The sequence below is a fragment of the Podarcis muralis genome, chromosome 15 (assembly GCF_964188315.1).
Source record: "Podarcis muralis chromosome 15, rPodMur119.hap1.1, whole genome shotgun sequence".
Lineage (NCBI taxonomy): Eukaryota > Metazoa > Chordata > Lepidosauria > Squamata > Lacertidae > Podarcis > Podarcis muralis.
The window spans coordinates 11,523,305-11,547,594 of record NC_135669.1 but is presented as its reverse complement, the minus strand read 5'-3'; the positions used below and the strand labels follow the sequence as shown (position 1 = coordinate 11,547,594).

Here is a 24,290-nt window from a genome sequence, read left to right as displayed (position 1 = left end):
CATACGGGCCAGTCTTGACAGACTCTAGGGTTGTGCGCTCATCTCACTCTAGAGGCCGGGAGCCAGTGCTGTCCGCAGACACCTCCGGGTCACATGGCCAGTGTGACATCGCTGCTCTGGCAAGCCTGCACCAGCGCAGCACACGGAACGCCGTTTACCTTCCCGCTATAAAGCGGTACCTATTTATCTACTTGCACTTTTTAGGGTGCTTTCGAACTGCTAGGTGGGCAGGAGCTGGGACCAAAGGACGGGAGCTCACCCCGGGGCCGCGGGGATTCGAACTGCCGACCATACGATCGGCAAGTCCTAGGCACTGTGGTTTTACCCACAGCGCCACCCGCGTCCCTGGTTTAAATGCATCTCATATTATTACACAATCACAATGGTATCTGCATAATATTTATCAGACAGCTGATACGGAGGAAGCATCTTCACTGTTTTGACAGCCAAAGCAAACCTAGGATCCTTTTCGTGGAAGGAAGCATAAATTCTCTTTGTTTTGTACTACAACGGCCAGATTCTCATTTGCTTTTTCTTTCAGCTGTTGAATCTGTTGCTTCCCTGTTTGGCTCCTTGCAGCTGGCAGAAGTCTCTCCCCACCCCCACCCACCCTTGGCTTAACCCCATCAGTGTTTTGCCTCTCCTGAATAGACACGTTGTTTACCAGTATAGAGACATATCAGAAGAACCTCATGTTTTCCCAAAACTCAGTTACACAAAACACCTTATTGTCCAATAGGAGTGCTCCCACTCCAGGAGAAATCAATGAGGAAACACACATCTTTCCCCACGGAACTTTATACCAATGGAACTAGTCCTCATGGAGCAAGCCCCCTCTCTTTTCTTATTACAGTGGTACCTCGGTTCTTGAACGTAATCCATTCCAGAAGACCGTTCAAGTTCCAAAACGTTTGAAAACTGAGGCGCCAAAGGGCTGTCTGCAAATTCAATTGAGAAAATTGAAAAATACACAGCAGAAGCCATTCAATTTCTGAGGTGCATTAAAAAATGGAAGCATTCACGATTCTGGGTTTTCAGCATTCGGGTTCTGAAACATTTGTCAACGGAAACATTCAAGAACCGAGGTACCACTGTATTATTATTATTATTATTATTATTATTATTATTATTATTATTATTGTTATTATTACAGTGGTACCTCGGGTTACATACGCTTCAGGTTACATACGCTTCAGGTTACAGACTCAGCAAATCCAGAAATAGTGCTTCAGGTTAAGAACTTTGTTTCAGGATTAAGAACAGAAATCGTGCTCCGGCGGCGCGGTGGCAGTGGGAGGCTCCATTAGCTAAAGTGGTGCTTCAGGTTAAGAAAAGTTTCAGGTTAAGAACGGACCTCCGGAACGAATTAAGTACTTAACCTGAGGTACCACTGTACTATTATTATTTATTGAATTTATATACCACCCTATACCCCGGGGGTCTCAGGGCAGTTCACAGAATAAAAGCAAGATATGAAACCACAAAATACCTAATAAAAATAAAAACAACAACCCTTTTCTGAAGTAAGAACAGTGTTGTGTTCCAAGAAAAAGAGGTGCTGAAACTCACCTCCCTCGTTCTCTTACAGTGGCAATGGCGCCCACCTGAGAGGTGCCAGAACTAAGTTCCAGTGAGTTCCGGCTGAAAAAAACCCACTGAGTAAGAGCTATGGGAAACACCCATGGACCTCTCAGGTATGGTCCCATTTCAGATGCAATGACCTTGCTTATTAGCTCAAGTTTGCTGCTTCTGAACCAGACTGTTTCCAGGGATGCTCACCTCTTCTGATGTTGTGGATGTGAGGAATATAGGAAGGGGTTGAATCACATCATATAAGAACAGGCCACCAATATGTTTGCATTTGCTAATATAGGTAAAGGTAAAGGTACCCCTGCCCGTACGGGCCAGTCTTGACAGACTCTGGGGTTGTGCGCCCATCTCACTCAAGAGGCCGGGGGCCAGCGCTGTCCGGAGACACTTCCGGGTCACGTGGCCAGCGTGACAAAGCTGCATCTGGCGAGCCAGCGCAGCACACGGAACGCCATTTACCTTGCCGCTTATCTACTTGCACCCGGGGGTGCTTTCGAACTGCTAGGTTGGCAGGCGCTGGGACCGAGCAGCGGGAGCGCACCCCGCCGCGGGGATTCGAACTGCCGACCTTTCGATCGGCAAGCCCTAGGCGCTGAGGCTTTTACCCACAGCGCCACCCGCGTCCCCATTTGCTAATATATATGTGCGCAAATGGAAAGTTAGGAGCAGCTAATAATTTCAACGGAAATGCAACACCTCTCTCCACAGTGCAGAAGATTGTGGTGCTAACTCTTGATAGGCAACTTCAAAGCACCTTCTTGTGGTCCTTTAACCTTCAAAACCTCACCACCCAGACTTGGACCAAACAGCCCATTAACAGCAAACTCCTTCGAAAGCGGGACTGTCCTTTGACATCTTTCAAATATATGCTGCTTTTTCATATAATAAACGTCTGGCTCCTCCAGCCCCTCCAGAACTACAGTTCCCAGAGTTCCCAGGCAACTTTCCCCGGCTGCATCAGGCCAATGGCCCACCCAGCCCAATAGCAACTAAAGCCCATATTTATGTTCTTGTTGTTACAATTAGTCTTTTTCAGTGGTGACTGGTGTCATGGCACAGAGTCACCTTCTCAACACTGGCATCGTGAAGCTTACTTGGACATAGCAGAGGCAGAGAGTTCAGGCCTGCACAGAGGCATCAGCTAAGCCAACCTGGGGCACCTGTTGTGGCATCTGCACACCACATGCCCCTGTCGCCCTGCCCTATCACAGTCCTGCCATCCACAGCTGTATCAGTAGTGGGAGGGCGGTTCTGCCCTGCATTTTCCTGCGTTTCTTGTACTGCATTTCTATTTAAAGGGACTTGAAGCAGTGGGTGGGTGGGGAGGGGAGGGAAAACTAAAAATGAAATGAAATATTTCTAATGACGTCTTTAGGTGTTTTCCAAACTTCTTACAAAGTACCTTGCAAGGGCAGCATGGCCTGAATGCAGGCAAGAAGGGTCTTTCAGTAAATAAATAAATAAGGCAATATGGTAGAGATCAAGAACCTGGTTTAAATTAGAGAGCAAAATGAAGAAAAGCACGGGAAGCAGAGGGAAAGAAAGAAAAGGGAGTGGCAGAGAGAGAGGGTCAACTTGCCCACTTTGGGTTCTAGCCCTGAACACTGCCTGTCTGCGGCCTTCAAGAGCAAAAAGGTTTCCTTGGCCTTGTGATGTGGCACTTTCTTCTCTCTTCTTTTAGAAGTTTGGGTTTTTACGTTTACAAATCTGCTCTATGAAGAGCGGGGAGTGATAGCCAAGGGCCAACCAACCAGCACTTGAGAATGGAAGAAGTGGTTTTATGTGACTGGTGCAGAGGCTTAGCCAATCAGTGTTGTGCAACTCCAGATTCTGCACAGAATCAAAATGAAACAGGTTCCCTCTAGAGTTTACTTTGAAGGAATGGGAAAATAGTAGAGTTGTGGTTTTTTTTCTAAATAAGAGCTTACTGCTGACACTATTTACTTCTGTGTTTACTTACTACTTCTGACCATTAATCTACTTACTCCTCATCCTGCAGGTTTTCCTCCTCTTCTTGTATCTGGAGCTGGTTTTTCACAGGGGCCAAGTTTTCAGTTTTGGCATTGTAATTCCGAAAGCAGACATTGAGCTTCTCGTCAAATTCATTGACCAAATCTTCCATGGACTTGAAGCTGATGATCTCAGAGGAGAAGTTCTCAAGCTCAGAAAGGGAGGGGTCTTCCAAATGCCGAGGAGAGGAGCCATAAAAATAATGAGATTTCTCTTCCCGGTCTTCAATGTAGCACGGCCTCAGATCTTCGAACTCTTCATCCAGGCTTACCAGAGGGGCTTCCATCTTAGGTAGCCTAGTGGAAGAGGGGAGACTTCTGGAACACAAAGGACATTAATGAGCCAATAGCAGTAGACATTCAACGGTGCAAGAACAGCCCTACAGCCATAGGCATGTGTCATTGTAGCATCAGAAATGAGTTACTCTCTAGGGGAGGAACTTTTCAGGATGGAGCATTTCTGCAACAGCAGCAAAGAAGGAGGACCTCAACTCCCTAGTGCTGTGTTGGTATAAACACTAGGGTTACAATGGGTTAAGACCCAGACAACCCAGAAGGCATTTCCTGCCCCATCTTCCCAAAACAGTACTTCTGTCTTGTCAGGATTCAACCTCAATCTGTTAGCCACCATCCATCCTCCAGCCGCCTCCAGACACTCACACAGGACCTTCACCAACTTCACTGGTTCTGATTTGAAAGAGAGCTAGAGCTGGGTGTCATCTGCATACTGATGAACACCCAGCCCAAACCCCCTGATGATCTCTCCCTGCGGCTTCATGTAGATGTTAAAAGTCATGGGGGAGAGGACAAAGCCCTGAGGCACCCCACAAGTGAGAGCCCAGGGGTCCGAACACTCATCCCCCAACACTACTTTCTGGACACGGCCCAGGAGGAAGGAGCAGAACCACTGTACAACAGTGCCCCCAGCTCCCAGCTCCTCTAGACGGTCCAGAAGGATTGTCATGACCAATGGTGTCAAAGGCCTCTGAGAGATCCAGCAGGACCAGCTTTCACCTCAGTCCCTGACCTGCCAGGAAGAGAAGAAGAAGAAGAAGTAGAAGAGTTTGGATTTGATATCCCACTTTATCACTACCCTAAGGAGTCTCAAAGTGGCTAACATTCTCCTTTCCCTTCCTCCCCCACAACAAACACTCTGTGAGGTGAGTGGGGCTGAGAGACTTCAAAGGGGTGTGACTAGTCCAAGGTCACCCAGCAGCTGCATGTGGAGGAGCAGGGAATCGAACCCGGTTCACCAGATTAGGAATCTACTGCTCTTAACCACTACACCACACTGGCTCTCCAGGGTTAAAACAACAACAACATGGTCCATAAAGGATATTACTCCAGCAATCGCTCAGCTTGCTTCCAAATATCCTGCTTTAATTTGCTACATTTTTGCCTCGTCACCCAATCTGAACCAACTCGGTTTCCAAAGTGTGCTGTTAAGCACTTTGGATATTACAACCTTTAAAATGAGTTCATCGCAGCAACATGGGATGCAACATGGGATCGCAGCCTCCTTATCCAGTCTAAAAGAAAGCTGCCCATTTGCCTGCTGTTTCCATCTAGCCGTGGTTGCTGGTGGGCGGACAGCAGCCGTGGTTGCTGGTGGGCGGACAGCAGCCCAAGCTCTTCTGGGTTAAATCTTCTCCATTGTCACAAAAGCCATTACAAATGCGAAGAATCATTTGACCGTCGCTCCGTTTCTGTGACAACCCCGCGCAGCACAAAGAAGCAACTGTTGCTGCCATTTGGGGAGGGGATCTGCATGTCATTTTAGAGCATTCCACAGCTATCCTGAAAGCTGAGCAGAAGGGGATGGTAAATGCTTTATTATTTGACACCTATAGCTCAGAGTGGTGTGCAAATGGGCTTTCTACTTCCAGACCAGGCCTTAGACTAGGAGTGGTATAGAAAACAAGATTCAGATCCCATTTAAAGGCAAGCCTACCTAATTCACAAAGGGACGCGGGTGGCACTGTGGGTTAAACCACAGAGCCTAGGACTTGCCAATCAGAAGGTCGGCAGTTCAAATCCCCGCAACGGGGTGAGTTCCCGTTGCTCAGTCCCTGCTCCTGCCAACCTAGCAGTTCAAAAGCACATAAAAGTGCAAGTAGATAAATAGGTACCACTCTGGTGGGAAGGTAAACGGCATTTCACCAGAAGTGGATTAGTCATGCTGGCCACATGACCCAGAAGTTGTACGCCGGCTCCCTCGGCCAGTAAAGCAAGATGAGCGCCGCAACCCCAGAGTCGTCCACGGCTGGACCTAATGGTCAGGGGTCCCTTTACTTTTGCCTAATTCACACTTGCCAAAACAAGACGTGTTCAATCCTTCAAATTTGCACTTCTCTAAATTTTGCAATGCTGAGTAATGTGTACAAAAATGCATATACTAAAGCAGGGGTCAGCAAACTTTTTCAGCAGGGGGCTGGTCCACTGTCCCTCAGACCTTGTGGGGAGGCCGGACTATATTTTGGAGGGAAAAAATGGACGAATTCCTATGCCCAACAAATAACCCAGAGAAGCATTTTAATTAAAAGGACACATTCTACTCATGTAAAAACACGCTGATTCCTGGACCATTCCGCAGGCCGGATTTAGAAGGCAATTGGGCCAGATCTGGCCCCCGGGCCTTAGTTTGCCTACCCATGTACTAAAGGGTTGGGTGTGCACATGAATGCATATATGAGTAGAAACAAAATACAAAAATTGGGGGGGGGGGGAATTGCCTTGCAAAAATGTACATATCAGGGGAAATGGCAAGAGAATAATAGAACTGCAGAGTTGGAAGGGGACCATGAGGGTCCTCTAGTCCAGTGTTTCCCAACCTTGGGCCTCCAGCTGTTTTTGAACTACAATTCCCATCATCCCTGACCACTGGTCTTGCTAGCTAGGGATGATGGGAGTTGTAGTCCAAAAACAGCTGGAGGCCCAAGGTTGGGAAACACTGCGTCTAGTCTAACCCCCTGCAGTGAAGGAATCTTTTGCCCAGCGTTGGGATCGAACCCACAACCCAGAGATGAAGGGTCTCATTCACCCAAAAATGCTGATGAATTTTCATGCACACTACTAAAAACACACATAAATTGATGTGGAAATGTGGAGAACTGAACCTAAAATTGTGGGGCGACAGGAAAGGGGAAGAGATGAGAAACTTAGAGAAACCGAAAGTGACATATTCAGCTATTCCTATTTGGACCAAGGATGGGAACATTGTAAGCTTGCTAGGACAGATCAAGTAGCATTAGTCAGACAGACATTTTTAAGAGAGAGAGAGAGAGAGGGAGGAAGATTTGTAGACTGCTTCGTCACAAAACTCTATAAGCGATATACATTATAGAGCAGGAGTGGTGTAGTGGTTAATAGCGGTGGACTCGTAATCTGGTGAACCAGGTTCGATTCCCCTCTCCTCCACATGCAGCTGCTGGGTGACCTTGGGCTAGTCACACTTCTCTGAAGTCTCTCAGCCTCACTCACCTCACAGAGTGTTTGTTGTGGAGAAGGAAGGGAAAGGAGATTGTTAGTTGCTTTGAGACTCCTTAGGGTAGTGATAAAGCGGGATATCAAACCCAATCTCCTCTTCTTCTTATAAATCCCACACCTGTCTACCAGAGGCAAACGGGGCACTGCCCCACCAACATCAGTCTGCCCCCAGCCACCTCCAACCTTTGTTACTCCTTTCTTACAACCACCTCAGTAGGTAGGCCTGGCTGCCAACTTCCTCCTCCTGAGTCCAAGTTTTTCCTTTTTAGAATTCTGTGGGTCCCCAGATGTTGTTGGACTACAGCTCCCACCATCCCTGAGCTCTGGCCTTGCTAGCTAGGGGTGATGGGAGTTGTAGTTCAACAACATCTGGGGACCCACAGGTTGAGAAAAGCTGGTTTAGAGGTCCTTCTAAACTCAATGGGACTTCCTTGCAGGGAAGCGTGTAAAGGACCACAGTCCATTCACGCTGCACATTTGATGGACCTTACAGTGGTACCTCGGGTTAAGTACTTAATTCATTCCAGAGGTCCGTACTTAACCTGAAACTGTTCTTAACCTGAAGCACACTTTAGCTAATGGGGCCTCCCACTGCTGCCACGCCACCGGAGCACAATTTCTGTTCTCATCCTGAAGCAAAGTTCTTAACCCGAGGTACTATTTCTGGGTTAGCGGAGTCTGTAACCTGAAGCGTATGTAACCTGAAGCGTATGTAACCCGAGGTACCACTGTATTTCCAAGAAAGAGTTCTGGAGACTGAAGTTTGCCCCTCGCAGGGTTACTGTTCCCAGCAATCCTTAGCAAACGACAGCGCCCAGAATTCTTTGAGGGGGGGGAAATGTGCTTGGAAGCTGCTCAGGAGTTCGCTCCAGCCAAGTGTTTATTATTACAAAAGGCTCTGTGCCAAGACACCTGCATCCTAATCCGTAATACCGCTCCATGTCTTGTTCCCCTTCCAGCCCACCCGCAACAATAGCTATTCCTCTGCCTTGCATCAGAAACCTTTATTATTCCAGTCCTGAACTCTTTCACACAGCTCCTGCCAACAACTAGGACGGGGTGGGGGCAGAGAGAGAGAGAGAGAGTTTTTGTCCGTTCAACTGTGTTATGCATAGAGGCCAAGACATCCTCAGCTCCCTCTCCACCCCTGGCCACTGACCTTCCTGGCCCCTTGATCTTTAATTTTATCTACCTTCGTCTTGAATTCCCATAAAAGGACCCCTCGCCGGTAGCAGGAATGACCTCCAATTCCAAGGGGACACATGGCTTCTGGGCAGGCAGCGGAGCAGAAGCAGGGCTTCCGATGTGCTGCTTCATTTCACTGCTCAAATTCCCTTTGGCCCAACGCGATGCGACAGAAGCAAGCTGAAGGTGGAAGTCAAAGGATAAGCGGAAAGCGGAAAATATTTCCATGAAATCGCCACCGGTTCCTCCCTGCTTTTCACTTTGACAAGCTCCAAGTACTGAGAGAGGGAGAGAGCGGGAGAGCATCTGCTTAGCAAGCAGGTCACGGGTTCGAATCCCTGCATCTCCAGGTAGGGCCGAAATCCAGTCTGAAATCCCAGAAAGGCACTGCCAGACAATTTTCAATTTTTTATTCTGTATGTATGTATGTATGTATGTATGTATGTATGTATGTATGTATGTATAATTTCTATACTGCCCTATACCCAAAGGTCTCATTGCGGTTCACATAAAATATCCAATACATAAAAACAAAATAAAACCAACAACCCAATAAATAACTAAAAAACCCAAAAGAGCCAGCATTTTTAAAAAGGGTATAGGATGTAGATCAAGTCAGGCAAAGGCCTGGTTGAAAAGGAACATTTTTGCCTGGCGCCTAAAAGTGTTTAGTGAAGGCGCCAGTTGAACTTCCCTGAGGAGAGCATTCCACAGATGGGGAGCCACCACAGAGAAGGCCCATTCTCGTGTTCCCACCCTCCTGACCTTTCGTGGAGGAGGCACATGAAGTGGGGGGCTCAGAAGATGATCTCAGGGGCCAGGTAGGTTCATATGGGAAGAGGCGGTCCCTGAGGTATTGTGGCCCTGAGGCATTGAAGGCTTTATAGGTCAAAACCAGCACTTTGAATTGGGCCCGGAAACTAATTGGTAGCCAGTGCAGTTGGACCAGGATTAGTATAATATGCTCAAACCGTCTTGTTCCGGTGAGCAACCTGGCCACTGAATTCTGCACCAGGTGAATTTTCCAAACCCTATGCAGGTTCAGGTGTGGGAGTCTTGGGCCGTCCAGATGTTGCCAAGCAAAAGCAAGCATCATACCCCTCTCTACACTCCACAGAATGGAAGAGGCATTTTCAGAGTACTGGGACACAATCCAGCCTGACAAAAGTGCTAGGGTTGTTGTAAAGCACAGCCAGAGAGGCCTGTGGGCTGGGGCGAAGGGGTGCAGCCTGGAGAGATTTCCGAGGGCCAAACAGACAGGCCTGGAGGGCCACTTTTAGACCCAGGCCAGAGGTTCCACACTAGTGATCTAGTCCAACCCAGGTTTGGTGCCAGTCCTTGGAATGTCCAGGCTGGGGCTCATGCCTTTGTCAGGGGCTCACACTCACATCCCCCCCCCCTCAGACTTTCTGCCCTCTTTCTCACCATTGCTAATGCCTACATGCTTGCTGGCTGCCTCCTGGCAAGTGAACAGCTGGCAGAAATAGAAAGAAGTGCAGTGGTACCTTGGTTGTCGAACTTAATCCGTTCCAGGAGTCCGTTCGACCAGGGGCGTAGGAAGGGGGGTGGGGGGTGCAGCCCACCCTGGGTGTCGTCCCTGAGGAGATGACAAAATGGCACACTGTGGAGGGGTGGCACTTATCGCGGGGCAGGCCTGCAGCGCTCCTGAGCCACGTGTCTCTTCTGAGAGTCATGCGGTGGCTCGGGGCCCCGCGCTGCCTGAAACAGCAACGTGGGGCTTGCCTCCGCCAGGCGGACTCTGTGGGCAGCTCGCTGCACTGCCCCTGTGCATGGATCACCACGCCACCCCCCCCCCCTGGGTGGATCGCCCCACGCCCGCCGCTCCGGGTGCCAAAGCAGCTAGCTACGTCTCTGCGTTTGACTCCTGGAACCGTTCGGAAACCAAGGCACAGCTTCCAATTGGCTGCAGGAGCTTCCTGCACTCAGTCGGAAGCCACAGGAGCCATATTGGACATTTGGCTTCCAAAAAATGTTTGCAAACCAGAACACTTACTTCTGGGTTTGCAGCGTTCAAGAGCCGATTTGTTCGGGAGCCAAGCCATTTGACAACCAAGGTTGTTGTAGCTGTCGAGGAAATGGCAGCTTCTTTCAGCTTCTGCCTTCTGGAAGACTAAGACTAGCCGCCTGAGAAACAGTTTCTATCCAAATGCGATTTTTGTTTTAAACGCAGTGGAAGGTAGTCTCTGTGGGAGTATATTGTATTTAATTATGGGGTATCGGAGTTTTTAGGGGGTTAGCCAGGCTAGGATAGCTGGTATAGCAGGCTTGTTGGTTTTTGAATGTCTGGTGTAGATTTTGTTCAATTTCATTGTTCTGTATGAGACAATGACAATAAAGATATCGTATCGTATTGTATCGTATCGTAAACTCACAGCAGGAAGGACAGCAATAGTCAGAGATGGGAACCCACTGGGGATATTTTGCCCAAGTTCCCCTTCCTAAAAGTCTGAAGCCAGCCCTGGTCCAGTTCCTTGCCACACCCTCCTCGATATCCACCCATTTAGAGCTCTTGCTGTCAAACTTACAACTTGGTAATGCTGCGGTGGACGAAGGGCCATAGCCGAGAGAGAGAGAGAGAGAGAGAGAGAGAGAGAGAGAGAGAGAGAGAGAGAGAGAGAGAGCGCACCTGCTTTGCATGAAGGAAGGCTCCAGGTTCAGTCCCTATCAACTCCATGTATGTGCCTGTAGCCCTACACATCCACAGACACTCAGTTCAGACAACACAGAACTGACTTCGCTCCCAGTCTTACTTATATCACAGAGAGCCAACACTCTGCATGATGCTACTCTTAAGAAAAACGGTTCCAGATGACTCACGCAAGCAAGCCCTGCCACGTGCTACTACAAGGGAAGGCATTGGGCCTGCCCAACCTCCTGGGCCTGGAGGAAAATTCCATGCAGACCTCAAATGCAATCATCAGTCAACCCACTGTGAGCAAAGTTCATCCCCTAAGCTTGCTGAAATACAAGTCGCCATTTTTTTGCAACTCAAATTAGAGAATGTCAGTGGGCATGTAGTTAAGACTGGGCATCATCCTTCCCCCTCCAACATTTCATAGAACCAGCCAGGGGCATGTTTTTATCATCCTACTCTCACACCAAGTTGGGTTCCCTCTCTGCCAGTTTCACCTTGCAGGAGATTCTGCTCCATCAGTTAAATGCTGCATCAATTTCCCATAGACATTCTGGGGGGTCAGAGAGAGAAATATATCCATGATCCGACAGCAGCTCAGTGACCATTCAAAATATACCTTGACAACTGCAGGGTAGTGAATGATAGCTGGCATACTGCACGATGCTTTAATATTTGCGTCCCATTTATGTTTCCACTCCCCCCCCCCCAAACAGAAAGTTTAACTTCTGAGGTCTCTGGGGAGGGAGCTGAACCTTGAAGAATTACAACTCTAGCAATTGACATGAAATTTTTTAGCAACCCTAAGAAAGTAAACAAACAAAAAAACAACTAGGACAAAAAATAGGGAAGGTAAATTACCAGGGGAGGGTACAACCGGAAAACAGGGAGTATCCCATAAAAGAGAGGCTGTCTGCTCCCCCCCCCCCCAATAACATTTTGATTGCCACAACAAACCTGCAAGGTCCATCACTGTTATTCCCATCATACTGAGCAAGAACTGGGAAACAGGCCTCAAGTCTCCCAGTTCGTGACCTGATGGCTACTACATTAACCCGGCCATGCCACCCAACACCACCCAGTCGATTGGACCGCTCTGTAAGACGCATCCTCTGTAAATGTTGAGTGTCAGGCCCAGAGGTCGAGGTGTAAGGTAGGTGCTTTGTGCTCTGTTGTCCCGTCATCCCCAGACCACCTCTCCAAATGTGCTCTCCTTGCAGAACATAGAAGCCTCCCCCGGGAATATGTCCAGGGCCACGGAGTACAAGAGGTCACCTTGTTTCGTGAGCCAGCCAAGCAACGCAGATACATAACAAAGCCCTTTCCCGATGCTGATCTTGGAAAATGCATGAGCACCAAAAGCCATGCCCAATGCCCCTTCCTTTTTGCCTACACAGCATCCTTCGGTGAAGAGACACAACCTGCCTCCCCTAGCCTGCCCACGGGAACACCCTCCTGCCACAAACACGCCAGCAACGCCCGTCTCTGCACACCACACAAACTCGCTCTTCTTCCTTAGCTGCACCACAAAACACACTTCGCTAGCAGGGCATTGCAGCTCCCTTCCCAACGCTGGAGGGAAACTACAGCAGTTCCCCATTCCCCACACATGCTCAGCGATGCTACGAGCCAGACGCCCTGTATATATCCACCGTCTCCTCTGACTGCCTAAATGTCAAGGAGCATCCACAAAAAGAATTCCGCTCTTACATGCAGTCTTGTAAACAGAACCTCCATTGCCTTGGTAGCAGAAGCATGGGCGGGTTTATTTTGTTTTTGTTTCTTTGCAATTCCCCTCCAACACAATCTTCTTTGTCTCGTGCAAAGTACACTCGGTCACATCTCCCAGTCCCTTTGCTCAGGGTCCCAGTCAGCCTCCTGTGCGTACACATGCACACAGATTACCCACCTGTACACACAACTCCTCTCACACCATATACACGAATGCAGAAACCTCTTCTCTCTTTCCAAACAAGCAAGCAACCTTCTGGCGTGTGCACAAATGCAATTGTTCGGCTCCCTCCCTTCCGAACCAGCAATGTTGTTCCATCCAAGCGGCAAAGCTGTCACCTCCAGCTTCGGAAATACAGTATGACGTTGGCCTGGCCTTTCGCATCAGACAATAGAAAAGGGCTGCTTAGAAGCCCTGGCACATGAGCAATATCTCCAGCATTATCCCGACCTTCCCCCATCCCACCCCACCCCAATGCCCACAAATACACACCTGAGTGTGGCAGCAACTCTGCTCTTAGCTCAACATCCCATCTGATGGGTCCAGATGACAGAAAGGAGAAGAGGAGGAGGAGGAGGAGACAGGGAGAAAACCAAAAATTATTAGGAGAGCCTGCTGGCAGCTGCCTGCCTGCCTGCCTGCCTGTCCAGGAACAGTGCAATTCCCAGCCACTCCACTGCCTCCCTTCTCTGCAGAGCTCGAAAAAGCTGTGGGCTCAGCCTCCCTCATCAATATGCAGTAGCTCCAAGGCAGTGACACCAACAACACAGTAGCCTCCGATCCAGATTCCAGGCCCCTCTAAAGGCTACACGGGAGCCAAGGCGCTCAGAGAAGGGGGGCTGACTGCTCCATGGATGCTCACTGAGATCACAAAGGGCAGCCAATTGGGGGAAGGCATTCGCAGCCAGCCCCCCTGCAATCTTTATCCAAACGCTGAGTCCTGATCAGGCAGTCAACACAACGTTCCCAGCAGTCTTGCCTTTCCGTATTGAGATGATGGAGTCATCTCAGTACAAAGGAATATTCTCAGCAGCACCAGAGGCCAAGCACATCGGCTCCTAATGAGGCTTCTCCAAGTCTGGGGGAATGCGCCCTTCGCACTAGAGGGAGGAAGCATTGCCGTACAATCTTCTGATGTGTGTGTGAACAGGGAAGATCAGGAGGTGGAACGGTGCAGGTGGAAATAGCTGGCGATATTTCAAAGCCCCATTTCCTTAGCTTCTTCTGAGACAAAACATCTGCACTAGGTGGGGGCAGGAGAGTCACTTGGCTGAGATTTCAAGGTTTTCTTTGGGTGTTGTTGTTTATCGCAGAAGAAATAATAATGTACTTCATCTCTTATCTTTTGTGTTTCATAATAGATTGTGAACAATGTGTTCTGAGACCACAGAATAGAGACCCAGATCAATCAAATACAGTAATGTGCAATCACGGGCTAAGCAAGAAGTCTTTCTACTCATCCCTTTTCCTTCACAGGGAAAAGGCTGTTTTTCTGGAATAACACTGCAATATCTAGTTCCGGTAAGAAACCAGGAATCTTGAGATCACATAAGCTGTTTAAAAATTAAGAGCATTTACCAAAAAATGTTTTAAATATACCTTCCCTTTAAATATACCTTCGCTTTAAATTTAAATTAAATTCCCTTCCCTTTAAATATACCTTCTTTTTGGTAAAGCAGCAATGGAAACCCTTTTGGAGACCAAGGGCCGCATTGAACCTTCTTGGGGGCCACATGCTATGGACAGGTGAATCCAGAAGCAAAAATGGGCAGAGCAATGGGGGTGACTCTTACCTTTGTATGGCAGTTGCATTCCTGCCACACAAGTCGTAGGTTTCTATTATACCCACCCACCCCATCCAGGCAACCAAGGAGCACTATCATGGGACTTCAGACACAGACCAAAATACTCAACGAAGGTGCCATGCAGGGCTGATACAGGGTGTGGCCTGGAGTGAGTTCAGAGGGCAAAATGAAGGCTCCTGAAAGGATGCTTACAACAGCACATAAACTGTAGAACTCACTCCCTCAAGAGGGAGGTCGCAACCTTGGGTGGTGTATCAAAAATCGGACAAACTTATAGGAAGCCGTCAATGGCTACTAGCTTTGATGGCTATGCTCTGCCTCCAGTTGGGAGTCTCCTGGAAAAGGACATGGCCGGCACTATGCACAACAAAATTTTGTTGCAGATCTCACTTGTTCCTGCCACAACTGTGTGCTTAAGGAAAAAAACTGCAATAAAACCTAAGAGGCACAAAAGCGCCCTTTTGCAGGATGAGAGCATATGTGTGTATACAATAGGCTGAGCCTGAATAGAGTTGTGCATATGGAGGCTTCAGAAAAAAATAACCAGCAACAAGGCACAGCCAGAAACGCTTGAAGAATAAGCAAGGGTGGATGGTTAAAGTACAGAAGAAGCTACAATGCAGCAAGCCCACAACATTCAGCTTTACATGCTTGGCAAAAAAGAAGAAGTTTAAACGTATGTGGACATCCAGGAAGAGAAACTTTGGCAATCCCACCTGCCATTGCACCCAATGTGTTTTGACTATACAGTGGTACCTCAGTTTAAGAACAGCCCTGTTTATGAACTGTTCGATATACAAACTCCACAAAACCAGAAGTAGTGTTCCAGTTAGCAAATTTCACCTCGGTCTATGAACGGAAGCCGAATGGTGAAAGGACACCGGCGGCAGGAGGCCTCATTAGGGAAAGCACGCCTCAGTTTAAGAACAGTTTCAGTTTAAGAACGGACTTCCGGAACGGCTTAAGTTCGTAAACTGAGGTACCACTGTACACGATTTTGGCTTTAGGCACAATGCCCAGAACGTAACCTCTGTGTAAGCTGCTGGCCAACTGTACCATTCTACAGAGGCTGCAGAAATTATTCACGTAATATAAGGGCAGGGCAGACAACTGGATCAGAGCTCACAGTTTCAGGGCTCCCTGTGAGAAATGGAGGGAGTGTGGCGATGTCACAGGAATAGATTTGGAGGAGACGTCCCTCGCACGAGTGTTGCAACTGTTCCTTTATTAATTCTGTTTCCTCCTGGAAGAAGGTTAGTGCGGAGAAAACTTTCTTTATGCAACATCAGAGATAAGAATATGGGCCTATTATATACTAACAGCAAGGCCTGTTAGCTTGATAAGGCTCTGGGTCTGATCAGCCTTGTACCAAAGTGTCATTCAAAAGCTTGCATGCAATACTGAAGTTTGAAATGCCATCTGATCCCAAGCAAATCTCCCCCAAAACAAGCCCTCCAGTGTGCAACACTGTGCATTTGTTTTATTTTTTATATATAAATTTCTTTATATATATATATATATATATAATTTTTATAATTTTTTTAAAAATATTTTCTGCATATTCCAAATTAACTTAATTTACTCATATATTCATCTACTTTAAATATATACTCCCATAAATCTGCAGGTTATTACAATAATCCTGCCAATGTTCTTACCTGTTTAGTTTGTTTGTTTTTTGGAAATATTCAATAAACCATTTCCATTCTTTTATAAAAAGTTTTTTATCTTGATTTCTTATTTTTCTGGTAATTTTTCCCATTTCTGCATATTCCGTTAAGTTTTTGTATCCGTTCTTCTTTCGCTGGGACTTCTTTCCATTTTTCGGCAAGTAACAATCTTGCCACTGTAGTCACATACATGAATAAATTTCTATACAGTTTGGGTAGTTCTGTCCCTATATTTCCCAAAAGGACGGCTTCTGGGTTCTTTTAAAACATTATTTTAAACATATTTTTCAATTCATTATACAGTGGTACCTTGGTTTTTGAACAGAATCCGTTCCGGAAGACTGTTCGAGTTCTGAAACGTTCGAAAACCACAAACTCAATATGGAAGCCTCAATATGGAAAACTCAATACAGAAGCCGTGTGGCATGTTCGACTTTCGAGGCATGTCCGAAAACTAAAGCATTTAAGGCATTCGTAAACAAAAATGTTCGTCAAAGGAAACTTTCAAAAATCAAGGTACCACTGTATAATGAATATCATTTCCCAGTAAGCTTTAACCTTACCACAAGAACACCACATTTGATGAAAAGAACCTTCTTACTCTTTACATTTCCAACATTTATTTGATTTTGATTTATACATTTTTGCCAATTTCCTCGGTATTAGGTACCATCAATATAACATTTTCATATAATTTTCTCTTAGACAATAATATGCTGTAAATTTTATATCCATGTTCCACAATCGTTCCCATGCTTCCCTATCTATATGATGACCAATATTTATTGCCCAATGTATCACTGATTTTATTTACTCATCCTTTGTCTCCCATTCCAATAATATCTTATACATTTTAGACAGCACTTTTACATCTCATTCCAACAGATCTCTCTCCAGTTGTGATATCCCTTGTATTCTATCTTTCTTAAATACTTCGTTCAAATGATATTGTATCCATGTTATTAATTTTCCTGATAATTCCTAAAATTCTTTTGATACTTTCCTTTCTATAAGTTGTCCACCTTCAAATATATTATTTTTCTTTACTGCTACAGCTTCCAACGGTGAGAGCCAAAATGGTGTTTTTGCCTCTAATATATTTTTATATTCATCCCATACTCTATACAACTTTTTCCTAATTATATGATTTGTAAATCCTTGATGTACTTTCACCTTTTCATACCGTAAATAAGCGTGCCAACCGAAAATATTATCATGACCTTCTAAGCCTAAAATATGTGAATTCTCCAATGTCATCCATTCCTTCAACCAACAAAGACAAGATGTTTCATAGTATAATCTCATATCCAGCAGAGAGAAACCTCTCTCCTTTGCATCTATCAATATTTTATATTTTATTCTCGGTTTTTTCCATTGCCAAATATATTTAGAAATATATTTTTGCCATGTATTGAAATAATCTGCATAGCCAATCTCCGGAATTGACTGAAACAAAAATAACTTTCTAGGTAATACATTTAGGCTTTTTATATTTTGGACACCATCCTGACGGAGGGACACAAAGGAGTTGTGAGGGGTCACCGGGGGGGGGGGTGAGCTATAAAGGGATGGTGAAAGTTGGCAGGGGGTTGCAGGTGGGGTAGATGGAGTTGGTGAGCAATGTGGCAGCCCACAGTGCCTCTATAAGTACATTTATTTAAACTCAAAGGTGACATGGGTGGCGCTGTGTCTAAACCACTGAGCCTCTTGGGCTTGCCAATCAGAAGATCAGTGGTCTGAATCCCTGCGACAGAGTGAGTTCCTAGCAGTTCGAAAGCACGCCAGTGCAAGTAGATAAATAGGTACTACTGCGGCAGGAAGGTAAACGGCGTTTCCATGTGCTCTGGTTTCCCTCATGGTGTTCCATTGCGCCAGAAGCAGTTTCGTCATGCTGGCCACATGACCCGGAAAGCTGTCTGTGGTCAAACTCCAGCACCCTCGGCCTGAAAGCAGAACGAGTGCCGCAACCCAATAGTCGCCTTTAACCATCCAGAGCACCTTTACTTTCTTCTTTTACCTTTTTATTTCATGGCATGAAGAAAACAGACACATAGCTTAGGGTTGAAGATTGTAGTAAGTTTAATGGAAAAGCCCAGTATCAGCCAGGGCTACAACTTTACATACAATACAGCTGGTACGCCGGACAGGACGTCCGAAGAAGATTATCGCAGGGTGAAAATGAGTCACTGGGCACCACATGTCAGCTGCTGAAAAGTGCGGCCATTTCCACCACGTTACAAGAGTCATTCATATGTTAGCCAGTCATATGGTAAGCCTAGTAGTACCACTGCTACCATCCCTACCAACCACCCCAGCCATCCAGAAAAACCGAGGTGTAGTAACCACTGGGTTTTCTAGGTGGTTGAAGGCCACACATTGCTTCACCTTGCAGTTGCAGCCGCCATATGGTACGTTTTCACACAACTACTGTGTCGTTGCTGGTTGTCTGTGACCACCCTCAATAGCATATAAGTCGGGTGCTCACAATTTCAGTACACATTCAGTGGTTCCTGTTGACAATCCCATTTAAAAAACAAAAGACACACACACACACACACATCCTGTGGGTTGATATGTCACAGCAGGTGCACATCAACTGAGAAATCGATGCTTCCCAGTTGACGGGAGTAAAAAGGATTCAACAGCTTTGTGTCTCGTATGTTCCCCAGTAATAATAATAATAATAAAAATCCTAACTGAAGGAATTGTAGGCCCACAACTAGCCTCTGGTTGCAGCAGCTCAAGGCTCACATTAGCTCGCATTCAGCAATGCATAAACATAGGTTTCTTAGCACTAACAAACCTCGGGAACCGGAAGAACGTTTTATTTTCGGTGTGCGAGAGGATTTGGAAATTCAGATATACACTCCCGCAACAAAAGAAAGGTCAGCTTCACAGCTTTAGTGCTACTAACCGGGATGAATGGATCCTGCCCAGATTGCTTCGTTGTAGAACTGAAGCAGTTTGCTCTTGAACCCAGACTCCACCCCTGGGGCTCTCGCTATACCTTGCTTAGCGCCTCTGGCCCAAACTGAAGCCCCCGCACTTCTACTTTAGCAGCATTCCAAGACCTTCAGCCCTCCCTGTGAGCCTTTTTGCAGCCGGGCCACAGAGCCACTAAGAGACCATATCAACCGGCTTTGTCGACTTATCATGTACAACAAGGACTTTTCCCATTTCCCTGGGACCGGATCAGCTGTCTTGCTCTCTCTCCGACGTCGACAGGTCACCGACTCCAGTAAAATTCAGCTCCTTACTGTCAGCTCTCACAAAGTTCAGGTTCGAACCGAGAACCTCCGAGGTGAAAGCGTTGGCCTGAAAGCCATCTTCCCCTGCTGAAAGCGAAATCCCGTTCATGTAAGTCTCCAAATGTCTCAGCAGCTGCTTCGGGTTTCTTTTAGCAAATGCCTCCACTTCTGCAAAAAGAAAAAAAGAGAGAGAGAGAAACATGATACAGTGGTACCTCAGGTTACATATGCTTCAGGTTATAGACTCCGCTAACCCAGAAATAGTACCTCGGGTTAAGAACTTTGCTTCAGGATGAGAACAGAAATTGTGCTCTAGCGGCACAGCAGCAGCAGGAGGCCCCATTAGCTAAAGTGGTGCTTCAGGTTAAGAACAGTTTCAGGTTAAGAACAGACCTCCAGAACGAATTAAGTTCTTAACCCAAGGTACCACTGTATCTGGTAGGAACATGCTCTGAAGAAGTCAAGACACCTGGGTTGGAAAAAGGTTAGCCAGTTTGACTTCCAGCTCACCTTCCCTGTGAGGAAAGGCCACTTTTGAACTTTTTAAGCCAAGTGCAGGGTTGGTGCTGGTATCAGGGTAAAGGTTTATAATGTTATGGAGAAGAGCATGGAGAAAATCTACTGCAAGCCTGCACAGCTATGAAAATGACATTTTGGAGAGGAGTCTAGAAGCCAAGTAAAAGTAGCTTTCCAAATTCTTCCAGTCTCTTCAGATTTTAAGCAGCTATGGTCAGGGGAGTGTTCTGCAGGTTCATGATTGCATCTTACAAACACAGAATTCAGTACTGGGTGCAGAATTTGGCAATCCAAAAATCACATTTTGGAGTCCTGATTTTTAAAAGAAGGCAGGAGCTTTGAAGATGCACTAGCTTGAAGATGCAAGTACATCTGAAAGCTCAGAAATTCTGCGCATGCAGAGAGTGTGTGTACACACACATATAATTTATTACATTTATATACCTCCTTTTCCTCAAAAAGAATTGTGGAATTGTATAAGGAATATGCAAACATAGGCAGATTTATTTAATTAATTAAAACACCTGATTAATCAGCTAGAATTTCTTTAATTAGGCGTCAGACCTAGCTTCAGTTATGCAAATTCAACAAATGCCAGCACATTTGCTTTATTTGCCCAGTTATAAACTGACACATAGCATTTGCCTGCAGCACCATATTCAAGAATCAACGACACAAACATTTATCTCCGCACTTGAGTCTGATCATGGCAATCAGCTCTCCCATAAAGGAACGTATAGGCACGGAACAAGGAATTGCTATACTGTATATTTTCTTTCTTTTGAACAGGACTAAAACAGCCCACCTTTTAGAACAAAACCAGAGTCAGAAATAGTCTTTTGTTGTGCTTTCCAGATGTTGAAGAGGCGCAAAAATACAGCCACGTACAAATCATTTAGCACTGCAATGACTTGCTGCCTTCGATTACACTCTCTGAAACAGACAAGAACAACAAATTTACTCCCAGGGTCATCTTCCCTATCATTGGGCCTATTAACAGGAAAAGACAAAAGGGGAAACGACACACAAGGAGCTGCTTTATACCAATTCAGACTTCTGGTCGATCTGGCTCAGTAATGTCACTCCATATTGGCTGGCAAAGACTTGCATTTCCGTCACTAAGAGCATGCTTTTGCTTGCCAAGAAACATTTCATTTTGCTGGGGGGAAAGACAACACGCCTCTGGAATTTAAGGTAAAACAAGGGGGAGTTCACACACACCCACGTCAAAAGAAAGCCTGAGATGATGGCCCAGCGGGTGGCGCTGCGGTCTAAACCACTGAGCCTCTTGGGCTTGCTGATGAGAAGGTAAGCGGTTCGAATCCCCATGACGGGGTGAGCTCCCATTGTTCTGTCCCAGCTCCTGCCAACCTAGAAGCTCAAAAGCACACCAATGCAAGTAGATAAATAAGTACCGCTGTGGCGGGAAGATAAACAGCGTTTCCGTGCGCTCTGATTGGATGATCAGAATTTTTTCCTGTATGCCACAACAACAGGAAGACTGCTCCTGTTGAAACAACAGGATATCCCAACAATTGAAGAATGGCAACAGAAAGTATTGGAGTATGCGGAAATAGCAAGGCTAACTGGAAGAATCCGACAGCAGGACGATGAGAAATTCCAAAACGAATGGTCCAAATTTGTGGTATACTTATCGAGAAAACTGTACATAAATAAAGACACTCACAGGACTGAAATAAAACTCATCACGTTTATTGTAAGAATTTGGTTAGACCACAAGATGTAATGTTGTATTGTAATAAGGAATGTATGTCTAAAGTATAATACAAAAATTTATTAAGGAATTATAGACACTTATAGGATGTATATATAGTAATCACGCTTAAAGCAATAGCAATGTAGAGAAGCCAGAAGAGGGGTGGAGGGAAGTTAACTCAGATAAGATATAGAGAAATATTGTTAAGCTGTATTGTGTTTAAGATATTTGGAAAAAAATTAATAAAAATTATGGGTGGGGGGGAGAAGTGGTTTTGTCCTGCTGGCCACATGACTTGGAAAGCTGTCTGTGAACGAACGCCGGCTCCCTCGGCCTGAAAGCGAGATGAGCACTGCTACCCCATAGTCACCTTTGACTTAACCATCCAGGGGTCCTTTACCTTTTTATTATGGTCACTGTCCCTTCCCCCAGCATGTGGGGATAATAATACAGGTCTACCTTGGAGGCTCACAGTAAGGGTCACTACAATACCAGGTGTACATGAAGCACTATGAAACCCACGTGGTACAATGCATGTATCCAAAGAAATAAGATCTTGGCTTACAAAAAGCTAAGGCAACAATAAATGTTAGGTTTGAAGGTACTAAGGAATTCTAGGCTGCTTTTAATTCTGTAAGTGCCCTCCTGGCAATCTTTCCTCCTCCCCTTTTCCAGAACTGACAAAAAATGGTCACCAATTTCTGCAGTACGGACTGGCAGGAAGGAGGTAGTCTTTCCACATCTTGGAAGAGGATGAATAGGGTTGTCACATTTTGTTCTCAAAAAGTCTGGCATCTCGGGCACTGAGCATGTGTAAAATGTTTCCCCTCCTCTGAGCAGAACAAAGCTTTGAAGCAAACGCACAAAGACCTAAAGCAGCTCCTCTTCAGTTAATTCCCCCTCCCAATTAATCCCCCCATCTTCTGCTCCAAATCAATTCCCTTTCATTGGCCTTCATTTATCTTAACCCCCAAGGCACCATTAAATAAAATTCCCCACAAAATTATACCCCCAAAGTAATATCCTACCCATGAGCTGCCCTGAATTAGTTTGCTTTTAAAGAGACACTTTTTAAAGTCACTTTAAAACCCAAGCGTCAGTAAGGGTTGTGATTCCTGCTACTTGCCACATTTGTAGCAATGCACTCCCCCTGAAAACTTGCAATCCTAAGCCTCCTTACTAGCGAATAAGCCCCGCCAAACACAGTGAGGCTTACTCCAAAGTAAGAATGCGTGGCTTTGGGGTGCAAATGCCACTCCAAAACATCAGCATGCCCCATGTCATAAACTATGGTTTAATCATGAATGTGCCTCCAATGCTCAGGGTGTCTTACTACATAAAAAAACCCACAACAAAAGTAGTCATAAACAATAAATGAAACATCAAAAAATGCACAACAATTGTCACATAAATCGCAAGATCTAAAATGAAGATACCAAAAGAAAAAGAAAAAACCAGCAACAACCCCACCCCAACAAATACCCCCAAACACCCCAGCCGAAGAGTGTTCAACATCCTCAGCTTTTGTAGCTGGAGTCAGTCAGGGCCCTGCCACCCCAGGCCAGGTGGAAAAAACCTGCAAAGCAGAGAGCAAGTCTTCCAGGACTCTTCACACACACACAGTGCATGATTTGTCATGATTTACCATTCAAACAAACCACGAGTGGTAAACCAAAAATATAGCAAGGCTTGTTTTTCAAGCTGCATGCCCTATTCAGCTTTTCCATCCTCCTCTTTCACAATGGAGAGCACTGGGGGAAAGGTAAAAGTAAAGGACCCCTGGATGGTTCAGTCCAGTCGAAATCAGCTATGGGGTGTAGCACTCATCTCCGCTTCCAGGCCGAGGGAGCAGGCGTTTGTCCACAGACAGATTTCCGGGTCATGTGGCCAGCAGGACAAAACCACTTCTGGCGCAATGGACACCGTGAGGGAAACTAGAGTACATGGAAACACTGTTTATTTTCCCGTCGCAGTGGTACCTATTTATCTACTTGCGCTGGTGTGCTTTCGAACTGCTAGGTTGGCAGGAGCTGAGACAGAGCTACAGGAGCTCACCCAGTCATGGTGATTTGAACCGCCGACCTTCCAATTAGCAAGCCCAAGAGGCTCAGAGGTTTAGACCACAGCGCCACTTGCGTCCCCTACTGGGGAAAACATCACCTGAGGAGTGGTGGTGCCTGCTTTCTGCAGGGATCAGCTGCGTGATCAAATTCCTCACAGGGATGCATTGGTTGAATGACAGGAGGATGGCCCACCTCCTATCAAATTTGGCTCACATGGGGTAAAGGAAGATAAGGATCTAGTTTGCAGGGCCCCCCTAATTTAGCTGACTGACCTGTCAGTTATGCTTACAGTCCTGGATCTTCTGTATTCATGGAATTAAAAAAAATGTATTCAATATATTCCCAACATTTTACAGAAGCGGTACTTAACATCCACGCCAATGTAAATGTTTTCATTCTTCTTGAGCTGCATGGTTCCATAGCAATGAAAACAGCGGCAACAACTTGAACACAGCTCTACCATGCCATCCATAATAAAAGATATCTGCAACGAACTCACCTGGAAAGGCGTTCTTCCCTCAGCACATGGATTACAATACGAGTAATATTGACAGACATCACACAGAAAGGGAAATTCTGTAAAGGAATTGGAAATACATCAAAAAAGTGTGCCCTG

General features: G+C 46.1%; 2 protein-coding genes across 15 annotated transcripts in view; both read right to left on the bottom strand.

Annotated features, from left to right (window-relative positions):
- FEZ1 (fasciculation and elongation protein zeta 1) overlaps window positions 1–13,614 on the bottom strand; it is a 53,429-nt gene extending 39,815 nt beyond the window's left edge. Inside the window, exons 1-3 of one of the 8 annotated variants that reach the window (XM_077919332.1) lie at window positions 13,148–13,614; window positions 9,776–9,867; window positions 3,576–3,917 (exon numbers count right to left, since the gene is read on the bottom strand). In XM_077919332.1, the coding sequence (XP_077775458.1) occupies window positions 3,576–3,886 (311 nt within the window). In that variant the 5' untranslated portion in view covers window positions 3,887–3,917; window positions 9,776–9,867; window positions 13,148–13,614. Of the gene's footprint in view, window positions 1–3,575; window positions 3,918–8,277; window positions 8,415–9,775; window positions 9,868–12,633; window positions 12,658–12,832; window positions 12,918–13,147 lie in introns of those variants that run through there. The other 7 variants (XM_077919330.1, XM_077919331.1, XM_028708295.2 and 4 more) reach the window with 7 other exon arrangements.
- A 4,571-nt stretch (window positions 13,615–18,185) lies between these two features.
- The window catches only part of ELMOD3 (ELMO domain containing 3), a 29,751-nt gene continuing 23,646 nt past the window's right edge, over window positions 18,186–24,290 (bottom strand). For 5 of the 7 annotated variants that reach the window (XM_077919294.1, XM_077919295.1, XM_077919296.1 and 2 more), the window contains 3 exons: window positions 24,174–24,250; window positions 20,700–20,827; window positions 18,186–19,546 (listed from right to left, as the gene is read on the bottom strand). In XM_077919294.1, the coding sequence (XP_077775420.1) occupies window positions 19,323–19,546; window positions 20,700–20,827; window positions 24,174–24,250 (429 nt within the window). In that variant the 3' untranslated portion in view covers window positions 18,186–19,322. Of the gene's footprint in view, window positions 19,547–20,699; window positions 20,828–20,938; window positions 21,054–24,173; window positions 24,251–24,290 lie in introns of those variants that run through there. The other 2 variants (XR_013390812.1, XM_077919298.1) reach the window with 2 other exon arrangements.